This window comes from Hemicordylus capensis, chromosome 6 (assembly GCF_027244095.1).
Source record: "Hemicordylus capensis ecotype Gifberg chromosome 6, rHemCap1.1.pri, whole genome shotgun sequence".
Classification (NCBI taxonomy): Eukaryota; Metazoa; Chordata; class Lepidosauria; order Squamata; family Cordylidae; genus Hemicordylus; species Hemicordylus capensis.
The window spans coordinates 161,641,592-161,662,315 of NC_069662.1; the positions used below are offsets into that span (position 1 = coordinate 161,641,592).

A 20,724-nucleotide genomic window follows, 5' to 3' on the forward strand; every position below is an offset into this window, starting at 1 on the left:
CTGTGCAAGAGAGAAAGGAGTTTTGGCTGATAGACTTGCCTTCCTCTGGGTGGGGGACCAGCTGTCGGATGTAATGTGGTCATTGCTGCCGTGTTCTGAGGAATGAAGGCAGTTGCTGAGGGGAAAGAAATCTCAGGGTGCCAGGAATATCGGAAGATGTGAATTGCTGACAGTTCCGGCTTTTGAGTATTTAAGGCTAGGGAGAGATTTTTGTCCAGGCCAAACTAGCTGGTACTTGTGTGGATATTTTCAGCTTTCCCCATTAAGTGTTCATTCACACACCTATACACAATGTTTGACAGTCTTTATTGCTCTGAGCTCAGAATAACTCTGTCAAGTACATTCCACAATTTATATTTTCCAGAAAAGGGTCGGTGATTTAGAGGCAGTGGCATGCCCTATGTAAGATGCTTTGTGAACTTTTAAAAACTGAAATGGTGTGTGTGTGTGTATGTGTATCTATCTATCTATCTATCTATCTATCTATCTATCTATCTATCTAGTTATTCTTCATCATCATGCCCCAAGCTATACAGGGAGTTCATTGCAGAGGCTGGACTTGAATTCAGGTTTACTAGATCTCTAATCACTGGACAGTGTTCTCTCTCTCTCGCTCGCTCGCTCTCACTCCCCCTGCCCGGCTATTTGGACATACTTTACTCAACATAGCTTGCACCTCCAATCGGATGCATCTTTGTCCCTTCAGGCTGAGCTCCCCACCTCAGGCCTAACCTCAACAAGCAGGGCCTTCTCGATGTGGCACCACAACAGAGAATCTCATTCCCTCTTGGGAAGTGCATTTGAGTCAATTCTTGCACACACTCAGGAGAAACTTGAAGATAATCTTCTGTCAAAAGCCTTAGAGTTGAGATTGATTTTAATTGGCGATTGTTCCATTTTACACTTTATTTCTTTGCATTAATGATGTTGTCATTTTTGAATTGTTGCCTGCTTTGCATCTTTATTGGGCAAAGGTGGCCTAGAAGTAGAATAAATGATTAGTCTAAAATCCCCAGTCCTCAAAGACAGAGGATTGGCCTTTCTTTAAGGGGTTGATGGAGATGACCGTCAGGTCTTTTCCAACTCTGTGATCCATGATTACATGATCTAATAGTTGTGATGCAGCAGTAATCTAAATAACTAAGAGATGAAGAAGTAAATACCCCCCAAATGACTATTTTAATGTAGAGCAAATCTGCTTTCTGGTTACAGAAGTATTAGGATAGGAATGAGCAAGTATTCTCCAAGCTGCTTTCAGAGGGTCCACTGGCGGTTCCCCTAAGGGCATCCTTTCCCTCCTTCTGTTTCCCCATTTACAAAATGAGTTTCATGTAAACAGATTGACTGTGTTATGTTTAGGTAAGGAATTCTGAGCTCCAATTCTTGTATGCAGGAGGAGACTCTATAAAAGAAATTAACTGTTATTGTTACTATACTTAATGGTTGCCAAAGGAGGCATGGCGTGAAACTTTCAAGTTCAGACTTATGGCCGCCTCAGAGCAACAATCCACCTCTAGCAAGAGTCTGCAAGATCATTTGATGCCAACTATCTGGAGTATCTGGAAATAGGCCTTTGGACACAAAACGTCCAGAATCGTCAAAAAATGTAGTGGCATTACAGTTCACATTTGTTGTGCTTCATTCCAGTATTATCTAGTAGCCTCTATAGACGTGTCCAGTTCTCCATTTAAGCTGTTTTTGGACAGAAGCCCATTCTCCATGGCCTGCTAATTTGCAGCCTAATCCTCCTGTGCATATTTGCTCAGAAGTAAGCCCCACTGAGCTCAATTGCACTCGCAGGTCATGAATCAGCACCATGAGTCTCTCATGGAAGAAGACCTGCTCTCTTCTGAATGCTCCCTACTGACCTCCACTCAGCCTTTTCCTCCTTGATTTCAGCAGACTATGGTTACCAACAAATAATGCCAGGTTACACTTTTCATTTTTTGCCCTTGTGGGCTGTGGTCACAACTCTGGATTCCTGCTCATTTCCCCCTGCTGTCACCCCATCTAATTACCGGATAGCTTGTCTTACCTGATTGGTTTCTTCTCTCCAGCAAAGTAGGGAGGCTGCTTCCTTGGGAGGGAGCCCAATTTTATCACACTTCCTGCTTTTTCTCCCAGGACAGACACAGTCCTCTGTCTGAAATTTAGATTTGAGGTCAAAGCCATTCTGAAAATCTGCAATTAGGTTAGTATGTCTGAGATGGAGCCTGGGCTGAACATCTGTGAGCACCACAAATGATACTTGCTTTATATAAGCACAGCACAAGTTATTTCCTACTCATAGTTTCCTTCCAGAAACATTCTCCAGCTAATCCAGGGATCCTCAAACTTGGGTCTCCAGATATTGTTGGACTACAACTCCCATCATCCCCATCCACAATGGCCAAAGACCATGGGCATTGTAGTCCAAAAACATCTGCGGAACCAAGTTTGAGAACATGGCCTCCGATTCCTACATGCCTAAAAATATCCCCCCTTCCTAGCTGCTATCTGATCCAAGCAAAGGGATAACAATCTACTGCTGTCTGTTGTGATATAAATACCACAACAGGTTCCTTGGTCCATTTTAACCTGTAGATGTCATGGTCTGAGCCTCCTCCCTTGGAATCAAAGGGAAACACTGATATACTAAGCAAAAATATGCAGTGACACCCTAGCAGCATAGTCTGGGCAGGAGGAGAGAGGTTATAAGACAGCATCTCAAAGAAGTATGTTTCTCAGTGGAAAACCAAAGGTGACAGCTTTGAATTTAGGGTACCTCAGACTCTAAATACCGAGATTCATTGGGGCCATGGCTGGCTAGAGAGTTGCGTCAGTGCTGCACATGGTAGATGTACCACACTTTGGAATAATAAAGGCGAGACATTCCCACGGGTCAGTTTGGTATGTTCAGCTGCTTGAAATTTGTCATTGTCAAGATCCCTCATCGCTTAGGGATGCTTCCTCTCCCAATGCTGTCTGCTCAAGTTCAGATACTCAAGTACTAAATACCTGCAGACTATGACTGCTGCTCCTGCAAATATTTATATACTGCGTTTCGACAAAATGTTCTCAAAGTGGTTTACACAGGAAAACAAATAATAATATTCACACGACTGTTTGGGCAGGCTGGGCTTGGAAAGGGTTGTGGGAAAGGGAAGAGCCTACCTACCTCCCTTCCTCCAACACCTTCCATTTTGTTCTGGGCAAAACTGCTCACTCACCCACATGATGGGCGCTGTGGCAAGTGGCGTGCCAATCCAGACACCAGGAGGAGGACACCTGACCTCCAGGAATCCCACAATGCGCCATGTGGGCAGTGCGGTGCCTTGTGGAAATTCCTGAGTCTGAGTCACTCCTTTCCCTGGGCTCTATGATTTAAATGGCTGCCAGGAGTCTGGGAGGAGCTGGACATGACCAGGGAGTGAGGAGTTACCCGGCTGAGGACCACACCTGGCTGTTCTCACAGCCAGTCCTACTCAGGCTAGCACTGCCCTAACCAGGCATGGCTGGTTGTGGGAATGGCCACAATAAATAAATAAGAGGGTTCCCTGCCAAAAGGGCTCACAGTCTAAAAAAAAACAATGCATTGACTACATCAATAGTGAAAGGCACATGGGTGTAGTATGCACAGCTTCTTCCGTTCAGATCTGCAGAAGGCAATCACTGGTCCCCATTCCCAAGCATCTTAAGAGGAACACGGGGTGAACAATATAAGGATGACATCAGTGCACATTCTGTACTGGTCTTGTGGTAGCAAGCATGACTTCTCCCCTTAGCTAAGCAGGGTCCACCCTGGTTGCATATGAATGGGAGACTTGATGTGTGAGCACTGTAAGATACTCCCCTCAGGGGATGGAGCCACTCTGGGAAGAGCATCTAGGTTCCAAGTTTCCTCCCTGGCAGCATCTCCAAGATAGAACTGAGAGAGACTCCTGCCTGTAGCCGTAGAGAAGCCGCTGCCAGTCTGTGTGGACAATACTGAGCCAGATGGACCTATGGTCTGACTCAGTATATGGCAGCTTACTATGTTCCAAGTTGTGGTACCAAACTTTATGATGCTGTGTTTGCTGCTTTGTTGTGTATTTTCTGTTGGTTATTATGGTCCATAATAAGCATTAACAGTCAAACCTTGCCGAAGAAGCCACCCTCAAACAAGATCTTGATTCCCAAAGAATCAAGACCTTAGTGTTTCCGTGTTTCCGACTTTGAGTGTTGTGGCTGCGCTGTTGATGCCATGGATTGGGCCGGGGCTCCCAAACACATTTGTGTGGTTCTTCAAAGCCATGCCATCCACGCTTGACGTGTCTGCTGCAGGAAACACCAGTATGACACACAGCAGTTGTGCTCGCCTGGTGCTCTCTTAACAATAGCTCACATGCACATACTGCACAATGCAACATAAGCAGGAGGAGCTCCCGCCCCTCTTGCTGCATCCGTCTAAGCACTGCTGATGCTGTTGCACCCCAACGCAGCTCTGCTCTGGCACAGAGTTGTGCAAATGCTGTTGCACAACAGGACGCCCACTAGAAGTTATTGCAAACCTGGGGCACAACAGCAGACGCAGCCACGCGGGCAAGAGCTCCTCCTGCCTATGTTGCATTGCTCAGGATGTGAGCATCTGTTACAGACTGAGCTTGTGCTTCTCCATTATATTTATGGCCTTTTCTATTCCCCTTTCCCCTTTTCAACTGCATTGCAGCCCAGCAACTCATAAGAACAGGCCTTGCGTGACTTTTTTCAGTGGGGAACTCATGAAGCTATTTGAGCAGTGAGAAAGACTACCTTAGGGTACTTGCAGGGTGACATATCCAAGATTGGCCAAGAACCAACCTTCATTTTCAAGGGATTATCTTGAGGGTACTCCTGGTCTTGCAAAGCTGCAATGGGACTGAAATCAGTAGCATTGTTATGAATTTGGTTGTCTAGTTCAATTATTATGAATGGGACCGAAAGCATGCTTTTGTATGACCTGGCACCCTGATGGTAAACTGAAGAGCCTGATGATCTTTAAATGGAACTCTCTCTCCAGCCCTTGGAATGTCACACTCACCAGTGTTTGTGGGAGGAACAGGGAGCCAACATTAAGCAGGACTGAACTGGGATAGGGAATCAGATGGCATCAGGAGCTGCTGGTGTGAAAACCAAGAACCCCCTCACACCCACCCTTACCTTCTCCAAATGGCTGCCTTACGCAATGAGCCATGGTTAGACAATCTTGCTAGACAGTGACAGCTTCCCATGTACAGGAGTAAGCCACCCAGACTGACTATTGGCTGGGCTGATTCTAGAACAACTAGTTTGGGGGAGCAAAGGGGTGGCAAAGAACACTACTAGTAGAGTGAGGTTTTTGCTATAGAGGTAAGGCGAATGATGTTCTTAGCTTGTTTACCTTTAGAGGAAGAGGAATATGACCACTGTGACAAGAAGCAAATCTATCTACAGCTTTATTCCAGTCAAGAGAGGTTGACAGTTTTTTTCCAGTACCCATGACAGCAAAGTCTCTTAATCATCAGCCATTTGTTATGTGGGTCAGAAAATGGGCCAGATTCTTAAGAAACCCTGCCTTTTTGGATTGGGCCAAACCTTCCAGTTTGCTTCCCAGGCTAGCTTCCTCTTCCTGTCCAAGACCGAAAGAGTGGGGTTTGGAGGAAGGCCAGTACCAGGCCAGTGGAAATCTGGAACAGGCTGAAGACCACACCAAACTGGCAATTTACCAGGGGGAGGGGGAACTTCTGGAGACCGCCCCCTGTGGCCTCAGAGAAGCCATTTTGGAGGCTGCCACACATGCCCAATAGCTCTCTGGAGTCACCCCAGCTATTGGCTCTCTCTTCAGCAGGAAGGGCTATAAAGTATTTCCTTTCAGGCTGGGGGTTTGCTTGCTTTCCAGTGGTTCTGTCCTGCTTCTCAGCTTGTTCTCTGGCCCTATCAGTGTCTCCCAAAGCTGAAAACCTCGATCTCTAAACAATTAATCAGTTGCACTTTACAGCCTTTATATATACCCAAAATGTTATCATGCCAAGCTCTGTTTCTTGTAACAGGGAAATTCCCAGATGTTGTTGACTACAGCTTCCATCATCTCCAACTGAAATCAGTCCTTTGGCTGTGGCTGATGGGAGCTGTAGTCAACAAAATCTGGGAATTCCCTGTTACAGGGAACACTGGTGCCGAATCTGTGGGTCAGATTTGCTGCTCATCCTCATTTTTGCCTCCGAGATTGGTAGTTGTGGGGTCACAGTGGGCAGGTTCGGCTATGAGGCCACCAGTTCCCAATATCCTTCCATTAGGACATACATGAACAGTGCCCTGAAATCGCAAGCCATCCAGGAGGCCTCTAGGCCTTCACTTCACGTAGGGAGAAATATTGCATCCTGTTGCTGGCTCACAGGCACATATCGTAACATCGTTATCTGTCTCTTTTTCAGATGAGAGGACACTGGGTGTTGTAAGCGGCACAGAGGACAGAAGCCACAGCCCTCACCAAGGACGAGGGACAAGCTCTCTGCCCTCCGTGAAGGAGCGCGGTGCTCTGTATTTGTCACAGGCGGCAGCAGCAGCTGGTACTCGCCCCGGTGGCCTGACCGAACGGGTAAATTTCTCATGCTTCACATTTCTCTCATTTTGCTGAGCTACCCCAAATATTCAAGTAATGCTTTTCTCCAGCAAATGGTCTTGTTGGAAAGAATTTTTGTTTTATGCTGTTTCGGGGGGGGGGGTGTTTCCAGGGCGGTTCTTTTGTACACACAGTTATAAATACTGTGATTCCATTCATCTCAGTGGCTGGATCATTGAAAACATCCAGAAAATCATCTGTTTCCGAGAAATAGAAGAGTTGTGTTCATGTTGGCATCATGGCAAACAATATCTCTCTCTTTCTACTGCTACTATGTATTCTGCTGCTGCTGTGTAGTAGAATATGTCTACTGCACAGCAATATCATCAGTTTTATGGCAGTTTCATAACTGTCCCCAAATAATCTAGATCAGGTTTGCTTAAGCTTGGGCCCCCAGATGTTGTTGGACTACAACTCTCATCATCCCCGGACATGGCCTTTGTGGCTGAGGATCATGGGAGTTGTAGTCCAACAACATCTGAGGGCCCAAGGTTGAGAATCCCTGATCTAGATATTTATAGTTTGATCAGGGTCCAGAAATCCCTAACCCAACCACTCTACCCCTACTCTCAGAAAGACTCACAGTCCCCATGCTTCCATGGAAGATGCAAACTACTGTTAAACCAAGAACAATAAGATAAGAAAAATAGGATAAAATAGTGGTTACAGAATGGTATTTACACATACATATTTAATCTGATATTTACCTAGATGTGTCTGCAAATATAGACGTCTACATAGGAATGTATGTATATAAACATAAACATTCTTTGTTATTCTGTTTCATTCAGAATTTCATTCACAAGATCCATTTTAATTCTCTTGATAACCAGAAAGCAAATAAAGGTAGGAAATTCTGCAAATGTGTGTGGTTGCCTAACCTAATTCCTGCAGTCAGTTGTGTGGTTCAAATGGACAATTAAAGAAGGGTTAGCACCTGACACTGAGCTTCAAAATAACCCCTGTTTAAAACTCTACTAATGCACAACTTCCCATAAGCACAGAAAGTGGTTTGAAACTGAAGTACTTTGCAGTTTGATTTACAATATACAGATTTATTTATTTATTGCTTATTTTATTCTTGTTTGTTTACTAATACATAGTCCAGATCTTGTTTACTGGAAATATTTGATGGGAGCTGGAGTCCAGCAACAGCTGGAGAACATCAGGCTAGGGGTGCGCACGGACCAGTTCACGGCTGAACCATTCCGCCGCAAAGCAGGCAGGTTCACTCGTGAACTGCTTTGAACCTCTTCAAGCTGGTTCGTCGGTTCGACGAGCCCAGCTGGTCGGTCCAAACTAACCGGTTCGCGGAGTGACAGTTCAGTCCGAATTGGGATCGAACCATCACAAACTGTCTGTGCACATATCAGGCTGTCCACCCCACCTTACACATCCTCTTCCCCCTTTTCTAACATCTTTTCAGACTCTCAAGCCCTATTCAGACATTATGAATAGGATTTCAGTGTGCATTTATTGGAGGAATTTATTGGAGCATTGTTTAGGAGCATACATGGTCATGAGAACTGGAGGGACAGCGATCTTCATCCAAGCTCTTCCTGTTTGATCGGTGTTCCAAGTCTTGTCAGCAATGTGGCTGTAGAGCTGGGACCAGAAATGCCCATGGATCCCCTGAGCATACGCACACCCAGTGCGTATACTCACTAGGAGATTGGAGAGGGGAGGGCATGTCTTCAAGAGTGCCAGGGGTCAAGTTATGCAGTGATGCATAATGGAGGTGGTATCAGACAGATCATCCAGGAGAGAATCTATCTATGTAGTTGATAAGAATCGACACCGACTTGATGGCATTTAATCAATCAATTTCTCCTGCCCCTCCTTACCCCCTTCCATTCTTTTCCCAGGTCTCTTGTGTCCAATAGCTTGACAATGACCAAATTAGATGCCTTTGTTACTCCCCAGCTAAATATACAAAGAGGCAGGGGAGGCTCAAGGTCCTGCAGTGCCTGAAGCAAGGTGCACAATGCTGCCTTGCCTTCTGCCGCTGACAGAGACCAGCCCCCTTTCAAAACCAAACCTTGCAAGCTTTGAAAGTGCATGGGAGGGCAGAGAGGAGGGATCGTGATCAGCCTCTTCTCCACTCCTTGTGATTCTTCAGAGCTTTGCAAGGAATGTAAGGAGGAGTGCACCTTGCAAAGTTTGCAAGGATCAGATCAGTACCAGAGAGCTGCTCCGACTGCAACGGCGAGGGGCATTTTGCTGTCCTGCTGGCACCCCTATAATCTGCCGCCTGAGGCACCTGTCTCGCCTTGCCTCATGAAAGGGGCAATTCCCTAACCCCGCAAGCAGGAGACAAAATCATTGCAATTACGTGTGTCTGGGCTGAGTTTGTTTTGAAGCATCTTGCTGTGATTAGAGATTCCTTAACACCCTTAATCGCAGACTGGTGGTGGTAGTGGTGGGAAGTTTGCAGTGGTGTGATGCTTAGTGCACTTCGGAGGTACGGAATAAGCACGCGCGTCTACATATTAACCAAAGCTGCTGCATGGGTTTGGCTTGTCTCACTAACTGCAGACACAATTAAGGAGAGATTATACTGACATTCAAAAACTGTTTCCTTAAAGATGGCGGAGGCTCAGACTGGAAAGCCGCCTAAAGCAAACCCCAAGAAGGCCGACAATGACTTGCCTCCGCCCCCTCCTCCTCCCCCCCAGGAGTCTGCCTCAGCTCCAGCTCCAGCCCCTGAGAATCAGGACCCCAGCCCACTGCCCCTGCCTCCTCCCAAGGAATCCTTCTCCAAATTCTACCAGCAGCGTCAAGTGAATGAGTTGAAGCGACTCTACCGTCACATGCATCCTGAACTAAGAAAGAATTTGGAAGAGGCCGTGACAGAGGATCTGGCAGAGATGCTGAGCACCGATGAACCTAGTGCACAGACCTCAGCAACCCAAGATGCTGTGCTTCCAGGGGAAGTTCAATCCATGCGTTGGATCTTTGAGAACTGGACGCTGGACTCCATTGGAGAACGCCAAGCTGCCAAGAAGCTTGCGGAGGAGGAAGCTATTCCAAGTGGTGATGTGAAAAATAGATCCATGAAGTTTGAGAGCCAGCAGACCAATGGAGATGGGTTGATCCCCTCAGCCAAGACGTCTGAGAAAGAACACACCAAAGGGGACGTACATACGGCTCGGTGGTTGTTTGAAACCCAGCCGTTAGACTCGTTGAACAAAATGTATTTGAATGAGACAGATTTGCAAGAGGCAGTCCTCAAAGAGCCTGTGCAAAAAGGGGACGTGAAAGGGGCCACCCAGCTGTTCGAAACCCACTCCTTAGATACCTTGGGCCGCTGCAGTTCAGTGGAGGAGCAAAGTATCCTGCAACTCAAGTCAGAAATTCAAGAGCTGAAAGGCGACGTCAGGAAAACCATCAAGCTCTTCCAAACCGAGCCCCTCTGTGCCATCAGAGACAAAATGGGACACATCCATGAGATCAAATCAGTTTGCAGAGAAGAAATCCAGAGCCATGCGGTGAAGACAGCCCGCTGGCTCTTTGAGACCCAGCCCCTGGACATGATCAACAAGGACCCGTCCAAAGTGCAGGTCATTCGGGGGATATCACTAGAGGAGGCGGCAAAGGGGAATGTCAGCGGAGCAAGATGGATGTTTGAAACTCAGCCCCTTGATGCCATCAAAGAACTTACGATGGAGGAAGCAGACTTCCAGGCTTCCCCGGATCTTATCCAGGGGGCTGATGTCAGCAAGCAGTGCCTGCTTTTTGAGACTCAGCCTCTGGATTCACTCAAAGGAGATGCTTCTGACAGCGTCCCCGCCAAAGAAGAGGTGGTCAAAGGGGATGTAAGATCAACCCTCTGGTTGTTTGAAACCCAGCCGATGGAAACACTGAAGGACAATTTTGAAGTTGGCCAGTTAAAGAAAGTAGAACTTTTAGAAGAGGAAAAAGGAGCCGTGAAGCAAAGGAAGCATGTTTTTGAGACCTGTCCTCTAGGCAGCATCTCCAAGTCACCCACTGAAGACTTCACAGGCACCAGCATACAAGAAGTGGAGAAAGGCGATGTCAAAGCCTTCAAAAGCCTCTTTGAGACACTCCCTCTAGACAGCATTAGGCAGGTAAGCACTGAAGCAGTTGTCCAAGAAGGGGAGGCAATACTCCATGGGAACGTCAAAGCCAATCAGTTCCTGTTCGAGACAACGCCGTTGTATGCCATCAAAGATTCTTTGGGCAATTTCCACAAAGTCACTTCCGTGAGCCGAGAAGAGGAAGTGACTGGAGGAGATGTGAAGAACTACAAATGGATGTTTGAAACCAAGCCTTTGGATCAGTTTGATGAGAGTATCCAAAAAGTGGATATCATCAAGGGGATCACCAAGCAGGAGGTGGTGGCTGGGGATGTTACAACAGCCAAGTGGCTCTTTGAGACACAACCCATTGATGTCATTCACAACCAAATGAACCCAACAGAGCAGAATGCCTCAGAGAAAGGAGAGGTTTCCCAAGGGGGGGACGTCAAGACCTGCAGGTGGTTGTTTGAGACCCATCCAGTTGATGCCCTCTACAACAAGGAGGAGAAGAAGCAGGAGAGAGAAGAGCCTCTGCCACAAGGTGATGTTAAGTCATGCACTTGGCTGTTTGAAACACAGCCTCTGGACTCTCTGAAAGGCCAAGAGGAGCAATATCTGCAGGTCAGCAAAGCCTACTGCCAAGATGACTTGCAAGGGGTTGATGTGAAAACTGTCAAGCACCTGTTTGAGATGGAGCCCCTAACCAATAATGCTGCCAGTGACATTAATTCAAAGAAAATTATCAGATACTCCAGCCGTGTAGAGATACAATCTGGAGAAGTGTCCCGGGTGAAGGAATTTTTTGAAACCAAGCCCTTGGATTCAGCAGGTAAATCAAACACGGCCACAAAAGCAATAGATATCCCGGCAGATGGGAACATTGAACCAGGCGCCGTGCACAAGTTTACATGGCTCTTTGAGAACTGCCCCATGGACACTTTGAAGAACAGCATGGAAGGTATTCAAGAGATGCCCCCAGAGAAGGACATTCAAGGTGGAGATGTCGGAGGCAAGAGGTTCGTTTTTGAAACCTACTCCCTCGACCAGATCCATGACAAAGAGAACGAGGTGCAAATAATGAAGATCCAGGAAGAGACGATGAGCAAAGCCAACGTCAAATCTTGCACCATGCTCTTTGAAACTCAGCCTCTCTACGCCATCCAGGACAAAGATGGAGGATACCATGAAGTCACATCTGTGAAGAAGGAAGAAATCATGAAAGGTGATGTCAAAGGTGCCCGATGGCAGTTTGAGACCAAACCTTTGGATCAGATCAACAAAGGTGAAGAGGTGTTTGTGATCAGAGCTGTTACCCAAGAGGATTTTAAGAAGGGTGATGTCCAGGCGGCCAGGTGGAAGTTCGAAACAGAGCCTCTGGATTCCATAGCTGAAGAAAAGAGGCCTGTTTTGAGGAGCGTCGATGATGTGCAGAAGGGAGATGTCCAGTCTAACAAGCAACTCTTTGAGTCAGAACAATTCAGTCAGAAAAAGTATGTGAGAATGGTCAGTGTCAGTGATGTCCAGCAAGGAGATGTAAGGACATCCACTTGGCTTTTTGAGAACCAGCCAATTGACACTCTGAAAGGAGAGCCTGAAAGCACCACCAGCCTGACCACTGTGCAGAGAGAAGACCTCCATAAAGGAGATGTGAAACGCTGCACCTGGCTGTTTGAGACTCAACCCATGGACAGTCTCAAAGACACTGAAGGGCCTGCCAGTTCTGGACCCACAGAGGTAGTTCCTCAGGCCAATGTCAAGAGCACTACATGGTTGTTTGAGAGCACTCCGCTGGATAAATTCAGCACTTCTGAACACTACGCAGAAATTGAAGGAAAGGAGAGAACCATAAGAGACAACCTAGAAGTTCTCTTTTCCTCTCAAGTGCTCCAACATGATGGTATCCTTATTGAAGCCAATGACACTGAGAGTGTCACGATGGCAAAATATCAGCTGGGCAGTCAAGGAGCCCCAGAAATCCAGAAGGAAGATGTCATAGGAGGCAATTTGCAAAGAATCTTGTTGCGGCTACTTCAGAGTACCAATGTGGAGGCCCAGGGAGTGTTGGTGGAGGAGGAAGAGAACGGGAATCTCAAAATCAACCCAGTGCAGCTGCTAGATCCATGCAAAGTTGAGAAAAGCAAAGAGGACTTGAGGGTTGATGTGGCCAAAGCTCTCCAAGGACTTCTTGGTCAGGATAGCTCAGCCAAGAAAGGAATCATTATGCAAGAGACGGAGACCGGGTCAGTGAGGATGACGATCTATTCTCTCTTACACTGCATTGCCCAACATCAAGAATGTGCCAAGGGTGATGTAAAGTCTACAATTGGGAATCTGCTGGCATCTTCACAAGAGCAAAGGGCAGCCACAACCATCAGACGAGAGGACAACGAGCGAGGAAATGTTCAGTTGTATACCAGCTGCATTGAGAAGGGAGATCTCGACTACCTAAAGAACCTCCAAAGGGAGTCAGAGATAGAATCCCTCGTTTCCTCTCAAGCCAAAGAGGAGGCATCAAAAACTGTGGAAGAGGTCCAGGTGCCTGCCCAGTTGCATGAGGGAACAGAAGGGACGGCAGATGTGGTGTTAGGGGACTGCAATGGGGCTAAGCAGATATTCACGTGCAAGAACAAAGAAGGTGCTTTAGAAAGGGAGGCAGTGCATGCAAGTGACCTAGGCTCTCCCACCCATTGTCGTGTGCAACCCCCAGTGATAGCAAGCGAAAAGGTCTTTGCTGGGAAGGTTCAGCCACCCATCCAATCAGTACAAAAGGGCTGTTCCCCAGGAAGGGAAGCCAGCCAGACAGCTGCAGAGCCAACAACACAGACTTCCGGGAGTGATCTTCAAGTAGCCATGCAAAGCTTACGGCTTGCCACAGCAGAGGCAAAGAGCCTCCAGCACCAAGTCCAAAGCAAGATGCAGAAGACTTCTGGAGACGTTTGTCTCACCACCAAGCAGTCTCAGGCAGGCAGCCTGCAAGCAACAGCCCACAAGGAGGGCTGCGTAACAGTCAAGCAGCAGCAGCAGCAGCAGCAGGCCAGCAATGTCACCCTCATCCGAGTGCAGGAAACACCCAAGTGCCATGCCAACGTGTCTCCGGAGAGCACGGCATCACACGGACAGGTCAGTGCTTCTGTGGAAGGCCAGAGCGGTACACTGCCCTGTGCAGCCTGCCACATCGACCAAGTTGGGCCTAGTGCAGACCGTAGTATTAAGGACGGCCTTTACACTGCCACGCCAGTGAAATCCTATGTAAATCCATTCCTTGAGTCCGATTTCAAAGAGCACTCCGTTCCAGAAGAACGAGAGCCAGATGTCATAATCAGAGGGGATGTAAAGACAGCTCTCAGAGCCCTGCAGAGCGCTGCCACAGAACAGCGGCCAATAGAAAGAGAGGATGTGGTCCGTGGCAACTTAAAGGCCACACTTGAGTCCCTGGAGAAATCTAACATTAATGTCTCCAAAGGAGATTTTAAAGCAGCTATGATATACAGGAATGCAGGACAGTCCTATGCCCTTTGTAAAAAGAAAAATGAGGTACAGGCTGTTAGTAACCAGGAAACAGTAGTGGCTTCAGGCTCACATGCGGCTAATGACTTTCCTCCTCCTCCTCCAGCTTCAGTGATGAGAAGTGAGTGCCACTCACCTGCAACCAAACTGGGAGAAGCAGAAACTCTAGGGTGTCCCCCACCCATGCAACCAACTTTTCCTAAGACCCTCCCTCCTGCCTCTGCCAAACCAAGTGATCAGAGGTCCGTAGAGAAGCCACAACTTCCCCCCAAGCCAGAGATTCCTATCCCGCCAAGGAAGAAACCTGTTCCACCTCCAAAACCAGAGTTCCTTTTACAGGAAGCACTTTCTCACCCTGCTGGCATCAACAAAAGCCGATCGGGAAAGGCCGTCTCCCCACCTTCCCCACCCAAACCTCCAGGCGTGAGTGAACAGAATAAACCAAATAAATTACCCATGAACCAAGCAAAGGCCTCTTGTGGGGTCAAGGCCTGGGAGCAATCCACATACCGACAGGATTCAACAAGCTGCCCGGCATCTCCGTCGTCAGCTGCCGAGGACGTGAATTCTGGGGGAAAGGCAACACAAGATGCTGTCAAGACGCCTCTGCAAGTAGCAGAAGAAACATGGAAGGCAAGGAAGGAAGAGCAGAGCAAGCGAGAAGTGGCTATTCACAAGCCAGCTTCATCAGGGACAATGAAAAATGGGCTGGTTGGCCAAGGGGACTGCTCTCCAGCTAAAGAACTGGAAGGATTCCTAGAGTCGTGCCATCAAGAAAAGAGGTGTGCATTGCCTACTGGACAAGACTTGTCTCTGGGATGCCAAGCAGGTCTCGATAACCTAGAAGGTCAGAGGAAGCCATATCTCTCTGCAAAGTGTCATGCCAATATTCTGAGGAAGGGAACCGTCACATCATTGAAAGGAGAAAGCACCAGCACACCTGGAACCTCAGGTTCAAGGGATAGCCACCAGCAAACAAGTCCAACAGTGCAAGCTGAGGCCTCAGGATCTGCCGTTTCAGCACCTCCATCTCTACAACCACAGCAGTTCTTTAAGGGGCATCAGTTTGTGAATAGCAGGGGGCTCGGGGAGTCAGAAATGAGGACCAAGCCTCACCCAGAGAAGGAAAAGCCAGCCGTGGTCATGAGGGGGAAAGCGAGCAGAGAAACGGAAGATGAGCGTCTCAAGAGACTGTCTGTCCACAAGGAGGAGATCATGAAAGGCAACGTCAAGGAGGCCTTGGAGATATTTGAGAACCTGAGAAGGCAAGAGGAGCTGCAGGAAATTCTAACCCGAGTGAAGGAGTTTGAGGAGGAGACGTCAAAGGTGGACGTGAAAGTCCTGAGAAGCTTCTTTGAGAACGTCCCCGAGTGGGTGGTGCATCACAAGACTTGCCAAATGAAACAGCCCAAGACAGAAAAGCCTGAGCAGATGAAGGAAGTCAAGGAAGATGCTGACAGTGTTTCCTCTGTGGAGCTGGCTTTTGAAGATCTAGAGAGAGCAAGTGCGGAAATTATTCACTTAAAGGAGCAGACACTGAGCAGGTTGCTGGACATTGAAGATGCCATCAGGAAAGCCCTCTCTTCCATTTCTAGCCTGAAATCTGAATCAGACATAGCTGGGCTCTCAGGACTTCTCAAGGAGTCTCTTGAGGATCCTCAAAGTGCAGCAGCTAGCAACAATGTCCGTAAGATCAACATCATCTCCAGCAAAGCAAAGCAAGATAGAGGGATGCAGAACTCATCTTGGGGAGGTGAGAAGGCAGCAGAAAAGCAAGAGATGACCAAGGCAGAGCTAGAGGTTCCCTCCATCGTTCAGCCACGTGCATCTTCCCCTTCCTACATCTCCATTCAGTCTGCTGCACGGAAGCCTGCAGAATCACCCAAAATGGTGCATTCCGCTTCATCCCCTGCAGCAATGGAAAAGGAAACATCCGCCCAGGACATATTTAGCTCATTGCCACGTAAATCAGTGAGGTCTGATGGCTACGACTTGGCTTTCTGTGAAGGTGAGCAAGATCTCATTCAGATGAAGAAAGGGGCAAGTTTAATTAAGCAACAGCATCTCAGCACTCCTGAACATCTCCAGCATCAACTGAGCAGCAACGCTGATAAGGGACAGGACGCACCCCAAAGCTTGATCCAAGGAGGCGTGTCTCCTTCCAAGACTCCGCTGAGTGCTTTCAGCCCATCAAATTCAAGGAGGCAGAAAAGCATACTAGAACTTCAGACCAGCCATGATGGGTCAAAGCTCTATGGAGCTACGAGAACAGTGACCGAGCAGTATGAAGAGGTAGATGAGTTTGGAAACAAAATAATCACATCATCCACTACTGTCACGAAACAGTCAGAGACACAAACCTCCACCACATGCGGCATGGTTTCCTGCCCTACCAGATACGAGGTCACCGCCTCCCCGATCCTTCGCAGATACCTGAACAGCCCAGCAGAAGATTTTCACTCAAATGGTGGCCACCAGGAAACAGGAGTGGTCTTCGTCACTTTCGGCAACTCCAAACCAGCAAAGAAATAATTGTATTTTCTTGACAGAGGGCAGCAAACCATGGCTGCGATCTACAAACTAGTTAACCCAAAGTACTGGGAGTTCCTGGTTTTAACAGAACTGAGTTGACTTCAGTTCAGCATATTCAATAATTTGCCGTTTGTGGGTTGACCTGGATGGTTAATTTTTTTCTTACATAATATGAAGAACTCTAAACTCTGAAAAACTCTTGGAATACAGTCTTCGTATTTGTATACAAGTATAACAGACACATTTGAAGACGTGGCCACCATTTTGCCATTGCAATGCCGACCTGTGGGGTCCGAAATCCAGATGAACAAAAGCAGAAAGAAATGAAAAAGCTCCTTTCCAGAGCTTTCTATATGTTTTTAGGACTTCTCATAAAATTGCCTTACTGTATCAGACCCAAGTCCAGTGTACTGTCTCCAACTGTGGACAGTCAGATGCTCAAAAGAGGCCACACAGATTGGTATCAAACACAACAGAAGAAACAGTGAACCAAATATTTGTGGATTTAATCTACTCTTGCTTTTTCATCTCTTCTTGCCATCAGCAGAGATCTCCCCACCTCTCTCTTCTGCTCTCTCACCCAGTCACATACCCACAGACACCTTATCTCATACAGAAATATCAATCAATGAGGTTGAAATAGTTTCTCTTTTAGCTTTCAACCCACCACCTGCTACTTTATTGTGCTTCCATCAGGGAGGAGATATTTAGCGCGACCCATATTTAGTAAAGGCCACATACTGTGTAAATACATCCACATTTTATGGATTCCTGGCATTGCCTTTCCACCTAAGGAAAAAGTGGATAAATATTCTAGTTAAGACAGGGATAGTTTTTAGACCTCTTGATGGGTATTGCTTTTCTTTCTTTTAGAACTGTAATTTATTATTCATTGTTAACAAATATTTTATTAGAGATTCCTTGCTTTCTTACATGTTGTGCTTAAATCAATTATGAAACCATGTAAAGCAATTTTATTATGAACTTTTGTACATTCTCAAGTGTAGATTTTTAGATATTTTTTGTGGTTTGTTGTTTTTTAAAAATTTGCATTCTGGAGGTAAATTTGACTTTGAAAAATAGCGTGACTTGATTTGGTTTTTTTTGTTCCATTCCGCCTGAACATTTCATGCCTTGAAAAAAGCATTATTTGAAGAATCATCTCTATTTCTTCACACACCAAGTTGAAACAAACATAACTTTCCATGACTTTTGTCAAATGAAACATTCAGGTGACAGTATGCATTTGAAATTTTCATGCATACTCGTGAGAATGTTTGCAATAAACACACACACTTTTGCTTGGGTTTTTAGAGGAATCAGAGACTTGTTTTTCAACAAAACCGACCCACTCACATGTACTAAGCAGCCCCCTTCATTTCTGTGCCTTTTAACCACAGCCTGATATACAGAAATTAAGGTGACCTTTTCCCTTCACTCTGTTTCCATGCCAGCAAAAAACTTCAGCCCATAAATTCTAGCATGCCAGCTACCCATGAGCACGGCTAATTTTAAAAATAAAAATAAAAATCCAACCCATGCCTAGCCTGGTTCATAGCAGCCATTTTGTAATCCTCAAACAAGTTTCTTAAGACTTGGTGTCCTTATGTGTTGGTCCGTGGATCATAAGAGTTGATTTCTTTAGGAAGGGGACCCAAGGCCCATCCAGTCCAATCTCCTGCTCAGTGCAGGAAATTCAGAGCTAGGACATCCCCAACTGGTGATACACAGGCTCTGCTTGAAGTTCCAGTGAGGGAGAGCTCACACTCCCAGGAAACTGGTTCCATTGTCACACTCTCTTACCATTAAGACGTTCCTCATAATGTTCAGCAACGGTCTACCCTCCACAAGGCCACTGGAGAAATTCCTGTCCTCTGAGGCAGCAGAGAACAAGCCTTGACTCACTTCTGTGGGTCAGGTTTTCGTCATAAGGTTTTCCTAAAAGCTATCATTCAGTAACGCAGTGAACCCTTTCACATGATCACATGGGATTCGTTTTTGTGGCGGGGGTGAAGGGAGCTCTTACCCTGTCCACCACAGACAAGTAGAGCCTCTCTGTTTTGGCTCTGCGAACCCAGCACCCAAGAGAAGCATGACAACTGTGACAATGAAACATAGTTGGTCCTCACAGGATCCGGAAAACCTTCCCAGCATTGAATTGTGCTGCCCAGCATTGAATTGTGCTGCCAGGAGGAGGGAAACCCCATGACGTCAGTAGTCGCCCTCTGATTGACCATGACGGGGAGGATGCAGACCCAACCCTAGTCAAACCATTGCGAGGAATGGACCAAAGAATGTGCTGTGCAGAGTGGCATATTCACAGACAGCAACCCCTGTAGCTGCAGCTCTCTATTGTAAACATGGTGGCTGGCTACTGGGAGCTGCTGAAAAGGGGAAATGCCAACACATGATCAACCTCCGAGGTAGGATGACTCCTTTTTTTTGTCCTGTCTCAGTAAAAAAACACCAAGGTTTAAAAGTCAGGCTACCCACATTTGAGTGAGTAAATACCCATATTTGAGTGAGCTAGGCTGGGGGGTTCTCTCGGGTTCTCACGAGCAGTAAGAGCAAGCTGTGTTTGTTACCACCTACTCTCATTCTGCTGATCATGTAAAGGCCCCCATAACTTGAAAATATCTGGTTTTAGTCAACTGTTTGGCCACACCGGGTTCAGCAAAACCCAACTTTTGTAATCCAGCAGACAACCATCCGTGGTGGGTATTTTTAGCAGGAAAACAGCACAGGCAAAGCCCAGGTCAGTACACGGCATTGTAAGGCAGGAGGCCCCAGATGGTGGAAGTTGTATTCCAAACATATCTGGGAATCCAAGGTTGGGACGAACTCCTGTTTTAGCAGGTGGGTGAAGGAAAGGAAGTTCACAATTACTGAGCTGCCAGGAGAAGCTGGATTTTTTTAAAATGGCCAGATGGTGGATGTCAAGATCAAACTGGAGCTTATGAGGGAATGAAGGGGTTATCAACCCTGTATTTCTCTCATAATTCTGTTGCAGGGAATGGGGGCACTTGTGAGGGATCCCTGGTGAGCAAGAGGAGGTGCTTACACACATACCCCACACGTACACAGTGATAAACTTCTGCCAAGACACCCCTCCCCCAGGGTCATTTTTAATTATCTCTTCTTCCAGACAGGCTCTGCAACCACAAATAATGAAACATGAGGGGCACTTGAGGGGGGAAATTAGCTGGTGCAGGGAGGTTTAAGAACCCCCAAACCCACTCTTCAGTCCTCCCCTGCACATGCTGAGCCCTTCCCCACCCCACATTCCTGTCATCATGGAAAAGGCATGATTCAGACCCTCTGCTGAGCAAGAAAATGTCCTGCTCTACTCTGAGGTGGTCCACAACACAAGTAAGGCAAAGGGTTGGGCTCCCATTCTTTTGCAAATGGCATCGCAAAGTTGGGGTCTTGTCAGGTTGTTTTTGTTTGCGGGAGGTGGATGTTCATAAACTATAGATCTGCAGGCACCGTCCATGTTCTCTGTGGAAAGCCTTCCAAATATGAAGGCAGAGGGGAACGCATCTGGTTTTGCACATTGAAGCAGAATCAAGTGCCTCATTGCTTACTCACCTGGGCTACCAAAAGCCATTTGAAATGAGGGAATAATACAGTTGCATAAAACAAAACAGGACTCTCTCTCTCTTTTTCCTATATGCGTCACAATTATTCACTTCATCTGTGGGGGCTCCAGTGAGAAAATTGTATTTGATTCATTCATATCATGTATTTTATTTATTTATTATATTTGTATACCACCCCAAACTTACATCCTTGAGCAGTTTGCAATAACATAAAACAAATTAAGACAAAAATTAACACATTAAAACAATTTAAAACCACAATTCTAGATCAAAAGCTTGGGTGAACAAATGTATCCCTAAAGACTTTTTTAAAGCTTTCTGAGCATTTAGAACATTTGAATTTCACCTTTCCATCAAATGTGCTCAGTATTTACAATCAATATAAACCAATTTTAACAAAAATTCACATTAAAACCACAAAATAAAAATCAGCAGCCACTTCTGTAGA

The 20,724-nt window shown here is 46.6% G+C and overlaps 1 protein-coding gene across 2 annotated transcripts in view; it reads left to right on the forward strand.

Moving 5' to 3' along the window:
• The window catches only part of XIRP1 (xin actin binding repeat containing 1), a 32,996-nt gene extending 15,237 nt beyond the window's left edge, over positions 1-17,759 (forward strand). Inside the window, exons 2-5 of one of the 2 annotated variants that reach the window (XM_053263621.1) lie at positions 6,411-6,574; positions 7,390-7,444; positions 9,184-13,758; positions 14,252-14,387. In XM_053263621.1, coding sequence (XP_053119596.1) covers positions 9,184-13,758; positions 14,252-14,260 — 4,584 coding nt within the window. In that variant the 5' untranslated portion in view covers positions 6,411-6,574; positions 7,390-7,444 and the 3' untranslated portion in view covers positions 14,261-14,387. Of the gene's footprint in view, positions 1-6,410; positions 6,575-7,389; positions 7,445-9,183 lie in introns of both variants that reach the window. The other variant, XM_053263620.1, reaches the window with a different exon arrangement.
• Positions 17,760-20,724: the final 2,965 nt, after the last annotated feature.